Source organism: Cyprinodon variegatus, unplaced genomic scaffold, assembly GCF_000732505.1.
Source record: "Cyprinodon variegatus isolate N-32 unplaced genomic scaffold, C_variegatus-1.0 Scaffold112, whole genome shotgun sequence".
Lineage (NCBI taxonomy): Eukaryota > Metazoa > Chordata > Actinopteri > Cyprinodontiformes > Cyprinodontidae > Cyprinodon > Cyprinodon variegatus.
Window position 1 is genome coordinate 1,087,830 of NW_015150565.1, and position 8,695 is coordinate 1,096,524.

The 8,695-nt window shown below is 40.0% G+C and overlaps 1 protein-coding gene across 1 annotated transcript in view; it reads left to right on the plus strand.

Moving 5' to 3' along the window:
* Nucleotides 1-4,647, plus strand: part of rfx5 (regulatory factor X5) — a 19,816-nt gene extending 15,169 nt beyond the window's left edge. Inside the window, exon 11 of the mRNA XM_015375065.1 lies at nucleotides 1,015-4,647. Within this exon, the coding sequence (XP_015230551.1) occupies nucleotides 1,015-2,148 (1,134 nt within the window). The 3' untranslated portion in view covers nucleotides 2,149-4,647. The remainder of the gene's footprint in view (nucleotides 1-1,014) is intronic.
* Nucleotides 4,648-8,695: the final 4,048 nt, after the last annotated feature.

The following is an 8,695-nucleotide window of genomic DNA, read 5'->3' on the forward strand; positions in this document are numbered from 1 at the left end:
ATTCTGACACTGACAATCTGACTCTCTGAATTTTACTTTGTTTCTTAGATTCAACATATTAGAGAAATATAGAGACATGGAAAGTAGGAAAATTATTAAGTAGGAAAAAATAAACATTAATCATCAAGAATGAATTGATGGTGGTTAAATGTGGCTGTGAGAAAAATGGAAAAAATGCCTTTTTAAAAAATTGATATTTGATGATATGATTCGTTCTTTAGGAATTGGTATGAAATTGTGTCAGAACTGCATTTAAATAGCTATAATGGAAAGAAAAAAATACATCCTTTTAACTTTTTCCCATTTTTAAGTAAAAACCAGAAACATTTGTTTGGATTTTATGTAACAGACAAACACTAAATCACATATAGCTGTAAAGTGGAAATATAATATTAGAATTAGGTCTGGACTTTTAACTTCGCCAATCCAAAAAGTAATTATGCTACAATCAGGAAGCCGTTGCATTAATTCTCCAGCTGTATGTTTGGGGTTATGGTCCTGCATCAAGGCGCAAACAGTGCGTTGTGTTAGTGTTGCACTGAGCCTGCTTCTCCTGGAGGTTTCTTCCTGTTAAAAGGGAGTTTTCCTCTCCATTTTCGCTAAAAGCATGCTTGGTGTGAGGGATTGCCTTCGAGTCAACGAGTCGATGCAATCAGTTGGTTTTCTTTAGATAGAAAATTGAACCATTCTGACTGTATGATCTGGTTGAATTGTCTCTGTAAATTGCCTTGAGATGACGTGTGTTGTGAATTGATGCTATATAAATAAACTAATCTGGTTTGAAATTATGTCAAAACCAAATTAATACTTTAAAGTTTGTTGTTTGTAGAGTAACAGGCTATAAAAACATTCTGCTTCTAGTTTGAAAGAATTGATTGTCCTGATAGGCAGCAGGTTTTCAGGAAGCTGTGAGTCAATTCGAGCGTTTACTTCAACAAAATGCAGATATGCTGCATTTTTTCTGACAAACAGATCATCTGGTAACATGAGTCTCCATCTCTGCATGTGCTGCAGGTGGAAGCCTTCATAAAGCAGTTACCCAGAATCCTTCCTCGCAGCTCCATCCCGGATAAGAGCTTCTCCGTCCGCTCCTCGGTGCCCCCCCAGACCGCCACAGATGCCTCTGCTGTTGGGGTGCAGTCAGCACATGGAGGCCCCACCGCTGCTACCGCTCCTGCAAATAGTGGTGGCGTGAAGGTCATCACTATGACAACCCTGCCCCAGCAGCAGGGCAGGCCTCTTCCGCTGATGATTCTTCCTCAGGGCTGTTTGTCCTTTGAGACGGACAAGGTGGCTCCGCCGCCTCCTCCCCCCCTCCCTGCCCAGCAGCACACTGTGGCGGCCCCGACCTCTGTGGTCCAGAAAGCTCGCGGCTCAACCGCCAAGCGGCCCCTGGAAGGGGAAATGTCATCCATCGGTGCTGCTGGCGTTTCAGCTGCTTCCTCCCTCAGCAGTTCACCGGTTAAACGAAAACGTGGACGGCCGAGAAAACCCCGTCCTGAGGACCCGGTTCCTTCTCCTTCTGTGGCTGCCCCTCCTCCGCCAGCCACCGCTGCCCCTCCTCCAATCATCACCCCGTTAACGGGTGGTGTCATCCAGAAGGCCACTTCCTCTTTGGCCTCCTCCACACAGACAGTGGTGGAGCTGGTGATCCAAGAACCGCCGGGGCTGGTTCTGGGTCAGTTGCCGGCCATGTCTGATCCATCCCATCGGCTGGTGGACCCCCGCGGCGTGGTGGTGCAGTGCCAGTCGAGCGGGGCTACCGACCCCGACAGCCAGGTCAGGCCCGTGCTTCTCTTCCACAGTCCTGGAACCCCCAGCTGGGAGCTGTCCCCGACCGGCCGGACCCCCATGGTGGAAGTCATCCAGAAAGCTCCGAGACCCGGAAATAACAACAGCAGCACGGCGCCCCCTCCGACGGCACACCTCAGTCCCCCCCCTCTTCCCCTCCCCACGCTGCACGAGGAGCAAGGCGAGGTGGAGATAACGCTGACGCCAGTGGAAGTAGACGTCAGCCCCCCGCCCGCTTCCACCTCCACCTCCTCTGCTGCTCCTGCCTCCTCCCTCTCAACCTCCTCCACCACGGTGGTAAAGATTGAGGAGGAGGAGGTAGAAAACAGCTCCCCTTACCAGAGAGAAGGACATTAGCTGGCATCAACCGGCTCCTCCTGAGTTTTTTAATTTCCTCCATCACTCAGATTTTACCTCAACTGCTAAAGGTTCCCCATCCTTCATCTCTCCTCGTCCTGATTGGTGGAAATCCGAGGTTGGCAGAAGCAGAGAGCCAATCCAGCAGGATACATGAAGCCAAAAAGTCCACATGCCACCTCCTGTCCTGATGCACCCATAAACTGCTTTTTTTAAACTGCATGTTTGTCTTTCTGCAACCTGTGGTTTAAATCTTAACCAACATCTTTACTATTTTTCTTCCTTCTCCGCCTTATTTACTGTCTTCACCCCCCTCCCGGAAAAAACTGTCTGTGCTTCAGTTCATTTGTTTTTCTTTTAAAAAAAATGAAAATTAACAACAATTGTACTTAAGATGCAGAAAGTTTAATAGAGGAAGGAGAGAAGGTGCCATGTTTTTAAAACAGGCCTCAGACGATTCCAGTTCAGGAAGTAGATACGGGTTAGATCCTTCTAAAGGTTCTCTCTGCTAAATAAACCAGAACCAAGCTTTTATTCACCTCCAGGTAAAAACATTTATTCACCAGGAAGTTGTTGAAGCTCTTATGATGATAGCGATATTATGAATAATTAGCTGAAGGTGAATTAAAGCTTGGTTCAGCCCTCCTCTTCTAAAGAGTCCTGTTGTTTTAAGCAGATTTGTGTTTTTTTTTTGTGTCTGATTATGTGTTTAAGGTTGAAAGATTGAAAACCTAAAGATACTCATTACCCAAAATAATATATCAAGTAAAGTTAGTCATTTTCTATGTAAAAAAAAAAAAGAAAAAAAACGACAGTTTTATACATAAACTTGATATATGTCAGAATTATTCCAGAAAACTGAGTCGGTATCATTCTTGTGCATTTCAGTGGGTTTGTTGGAGAAACTCCAAAACCTTTTAGTTTGGCTCTGAAATCCATCTGCTACGATATAAAACACGTGAAAAACGATAGAAGCCGCAGATGCTGAGAACTTTATCTGTTTTAGTTGCTCAGAACGCAAGTGGAGAACCAAAAAAAAATGCTGCTTTTATTTAACTTTTGTGTCCCGTGGTTAATTAGAAAGCTTCAGCTGTTTAGCTTTTACTTGGAACCGGATCCAGATGGGAGGCAGATTCAGCTTCAATGTTCTGCTGAAAGGACGCAGAAAAGATCCAACTATGATAGATTTCTGAACAGTTCTCAGTAGCCCCTTTCAGATCATAATCCCCTAATAGACATGAAAATATTTGTCATATTTATTAGTATAGTATATTTATTAAATATTTTACAACATAAAGGGCATAAAAATCTTCCAAATTTGTTATAAAAAAGGGAAAAAATGACCAAATCATTGTAGAAAATAAACTTCTAGTAGCTTTTGTGAGTGTTAATATCATTTATGTTTTTAGTTACAACACTTTGTAGTTTTCAAGTAAAAATGCTTATTGTGCTCAATGTTACTTCTGCTGTTTTTTGGTAACCATGGCACAAGTTGATGAGTGGCTGATTATTCGTTCCTCTGCTCGTCTACTGCAGTCGGTTGCTTAACAAATATCTTGCTCACAGCTTGATAAGTGTGGTTTAAAAACCGTTATTTAAAAACACGCACTGGGCGGAGCTTCATCTGTTTTCCACTCCACAACTGCTCTTAAAACTGAATTTATCCTTTTGTACGATTAAGGGGAAAAGTCAAAGCCTTATTTCAGGGAAGAGGGGATTGCTTTCTTTTATTTTTCTCACCCCTGTAGAAAATGTTTGCACTTTTTCGTCTCCTTTTAAAGGGACAATAAACTCTATAAATATGTGAATACAATTAGACTTAACACAAATACTACAGGTGATCCTCCTCCTGGTTTGATGCTTCCAATGTGCAACGGATTCTGCTCAATGTTAGCACATTAGTTTTATACAAGGCATTAATATTGATGCATTCAGACGAAGGTGTTCGCAGGTTTAAATCCATGATCTGAAAGGGGCTATTGGGACTAAATAAGTTCACTTTGGTGAAGTTTGCCTTTAAATGCAAAAGGAAAAGCTTCAGCTCGGATGCTAGTTTAGCAAAGCACAAGGAAACCTGCAACGTACCACTAGCACATGAAGATGCAGTAAAACGTCTTAATCACTGGCTGATGTTTGTGCAGTTGTCGGTTTCTGTCGTGGCGTTACAGATTACACGTGTGTTGCCATCGTGCCCTTTGCACTAATTCCAGCCGCCTTCTGCAGCCTGCAACCACGGCCACATCTCAGTCAGCAATGTGACGGCACCATGTTTCTTATTTGCTTCCTCCAGCGTATCTTTTGAAAGAAGATATTTTGCTGCCTTGCTTTGCTTTCATTTTGCTGGGACTCAGAGTTAAGTGCAAAGATCTTAGTAGATCAGCTCAATAACTCAGGATGTTTGGATACAGCTTAGTGCACCACGCATTACTCTTCTTTGCGTTAACACTGTGATTCACATTTATCCATGATCTCCAATCTCTCAGAACTTATCCCAGATTTTAAAAAAATATTTCTTCACATTTTATATGCAAAAGAAATTATTTGAGACAGGGAGAGGAGCAATCCTCTCAGCTTGTCGCTTCTGTGTCAGTCTCCATGGAAGGGTCACATTGCTGACACTCTTCACCTCTACCAAACCTTCAGTCGCTCCACTAGAGGGCGCCTTCTTCATCTTTTGGTGCTACACCACCATAGGGCTCTACATCTGTCTGTCCTTCCTGTTTTTTCCTCATTCCATAACCACAGTTTTATTTATAAGGAAAATAAAAAAGAGAGCCAATTTATGGACTTGTCAGAGCTTAGATATGTAGTGTCCCCCTTTTTCCATCTGTTCTCATGTGTCTGGCTTTTTTTCTGCAAAAAGGGAGATTGGAAAATCTCAAGACTGTTATTAAAATCAACTTTATTGTGTAATGGTAGAAGGAGGTTCAGCGCTGTCATGAAGCAGGAGAGTGCTTGCTTCATTTACTCACTGCCCCAAATATCTCATCTAAAAGAAGCACTAATGATTATAGTAGTCAGTCACCTGAGTTTAGTGAAGTGCCAAATGAACCATCCTTCCACAGTGGAAAAAAAAAAAGGCTTGTTTCACCGCCTCTCATGCAGAACTGAAACAAACGTTGCACTGTTGAAAGTTTATAGGGAGAGTCTGTATGTATATCATGAGTTTATCGTACTGAGAAAATACTCCGTCAAGTATTTATGAGTGATGTAATATTCTGCTTTATGCTTGCACTCTGTTAGAAGCTCTGATTTTCAGTTCACCAGAGTGAAAATCACAACTTTTCTGGCTTAAGAGTTTAATAATTAAAAGAAAAAGAGAGGAAACTCAGTTTTCATGTAAAGGTTAAAGTAACAGGTGGGTGTTGAGCGGTTTGAAGCAACATTTCACTCGTGGGCTTTGGTTGCAGCAGAAGTGAAGTTAAGAATTAAATCTTAAAGGTCTCAGCAGGCTGCTAATCGACTGTTTTTAAAGGCACCAAACTTCAGACAGTCCTGATTCAGAAGAAACCTGTGGGCTTCCTGTTTTTCCGACCAGCATGATCCATGGCTCTGTTTCCATTTCGACTTGTTTACTGTTTAATTGTTCAACAAAGTCTAAACCTTAAAGGATCTTCTGCTCAGTTTGCTCCTTTACTAATTCATTACATCCTTTTTATGCCACATTTTCCCTAATTACTTAGATTTCTATTTCTTAAATGAAACCACTTGTTTTTTTTCTTTGTTATTTAGTATTTTGGTAATTTATGGAAATATACATCCATATTAATGTCCAAATCTTATGTAGGGTTTTTGTTTATATTTTTTCAGTATAATTGTGGTTCTTTGAACCACATGGAAGGTTATGTCTTCTATGTAAGCACAGTAACTATTAGTGACCCAATGCTAATATATGCCATCTATTTGAGTCATATATCCTCATTGTTTTTGAGCGGACTCAATAAATGGGTGATTAGCTGTGAAATTAGAAACTAAACAGTCCAGAGTAGATGGCGCCTCTGTGCCCTCAGGGGTTAAAAGTTGGTAACAACGGGCAAAATAATCAGCATCCTCTCCAAACTTTTAGACTTGTTGATTTTTATAGTAAATATTGAGCAATTGCAGAGAGGTCTGGGTTCGCTACAGATAACTTTTCTGGACTAGAATAAATTAATGTATTCGTATTTGTCTGTTTTTGTTTTGAATTGGTTTTGGTTTTGCTGTTAGTGGAAAAATGTTGCTAACTGACTCAACTCAGACAAAAAGGACCTAAAACGAAGCGAGCTGTGGTTTCATGCATTGTTCTGGTTAAAACAACTTCAGATGAGTGCTACCAAAGCCCAGGGAGAGATGATGCTGATCTCAGACCTGATCTCTGAGTGAAATGTTGTTTTAAAATGTTCAGGCAAAATGCAGCTTCTCCTGCTACCTGCTGGGCCAAACTGGAGAAAATATTTATGAGTTGCCAGCATTTCTTATTGCCGAATTGTGAATTACAGAAACTGTTTGGAGCTCTGAGCAGCTCGTCTGGACAGGTTTATGTTCAGATACCCTCTGAGTGAGTGTTTGGAGGATAACATGTTGACTGAAACTTTAGTTTGCTGAAAAATGGCCAGAAATGGGGAATTCCTTTCATTTCCAAAAGGGAACAACTTACTATGGCCAAAAGCAATTCAGAAGCTGTTTTGATGTTTCCATTGAGCTGGAAGTAGATTTACTGATTTTATAAGCAAAGGAAGCTTGGTAAAAGATTATATATCTGTCATTTGACATTTAAAAAGAAGTTGGGTTGATTTAGAGGTGAAAGTATATTGGGAAATTAAGGTGCTGGACTGACAGATGGAGAGGAGGACAGAAATAGTCTCAGATGTCAATGGAGAGACCCAGTCTGAACCATCATGGCCTTACTGGGGACTGCATCAGGAAATGTTTACCAAGAAGTAGAAAGAAGCTTTCACTGTGGAGCTGCGTTGCTCAAAGAAACCAGAAACGGGTCAGCTAAGCAAAGATAATAAATCGGGATTCGGGTATCGGTGTGTTGGTGCTGGTGGATCAGACCAAGTTAAACAAACATTCTCCGATTGCACCTCTGGTTCACAATCTAGTGTCTCTTAACTCTCTTGCTAATATATCTAAAACCTAATGTATATAAACTTTAACCTGCATTTATTGAGGTAAATTAAATATTTACATAGTTTATTTCCAGCCTGACATATTAAAATCAAAACCAGTCAGATAGTGTTTGAGTAGTTATATATCCTGTTGAATTATGGGTTCAGCCAATTAGATTTGAATTGGGGCTAAATTTGGAGGACCTCCAAAAGTAATAAAAAATGTTAAAGTAGCTTATTTTATATACAAAGTTTTTCAATCAAGATGTTTGCTGTAAGTTATAAGAGTAATAATGAACAAAAGCCAGTTTGAGACTGAAGGTGACGAAATGACGAGATGTTTGTTGGAGTGATCTGATCAACCCTGCAGTTAATGTAATGATGGTGAACTCTGTCCGATATGAAAGAAGCTGGCTGCTGTTGAAAGCCCACTCAAGATTTTATAAACATTCACGAAAAACACGAATTTCTATTAAAAAAGGAGATATATTTTAGAACTTGGCCCTGAGAAGGAAGACTTTGGTTTTGGCCACTGCTTACCGCCTGGAACTCTGGGTAATGTAGTCCTTGAGTGGGAATTGAACACATGGCACAGCTTCTTTTTTTTAATCGCTCTTAAAATGTTCTACAAAATTTAACCCTGGTTTTATTTACTCCTTCTGTTTTGCTTATTGCTGTGTGTCTTTGCTGTTTCATACAGTTGTACAGCTCAGTGATGTGCAGTTTTACCCCCTAATTTTTTTTTTCTTTTAATTTTTTTATTTGTGTAAGACACTGCCAGCTTCTTGCATGTTCTTTCCTGTGGCCGTTTGTTGGGTTCTCTTTATAACTTGTAAATGTGTTTTGTTCACCTGCTGGCTTTGTTTTTTTTTTATAATCTTATTTTATTTTGCACTTTACCTATTAATGATGGTGGAAGGCAGGAAAAAAAATGCTGTATTCTGTTGGAGATGATCGTTTCGATTAAAATGCACCTTTAATTTGCCCTGTTTTTGTTGTGAAATAAGAAAGAGTGACGGAGGAAATAAGCCAGAACATTAATGTGAATCTATTTTCCTACATTGGTGGAATAAAAGACGTGCTGTTCATTTATTTTCTGGTCTAATTTATTCTCTCTATACCCTCAAATTAAAAAAATTGCGGAGGCGGATTAGGGCCACTGAAAAAATAAAAAAAGGTTAAATTATTTTTACATTTTTCAGTATGACAAAAAAGTCAAAATTCTGACTTTTTTTCTCAGAATTCTGACTATAATATTAGAATTCTGACTTTTTTCCGATTTCTGACTTTAATCTCAGAATTCAGTCAGAATTCTGAGATTAAAATCCGAATTCGGACTTTAATCTCAAAATTCTGACTTTTCCCCCCTTAGAATTCTGATTTAATCTCAGAAAGCTGACTATTTTTTCTCAGAATTCTGATTTTAATCTCAGAATTCTGATTTTAATCTCAGAATT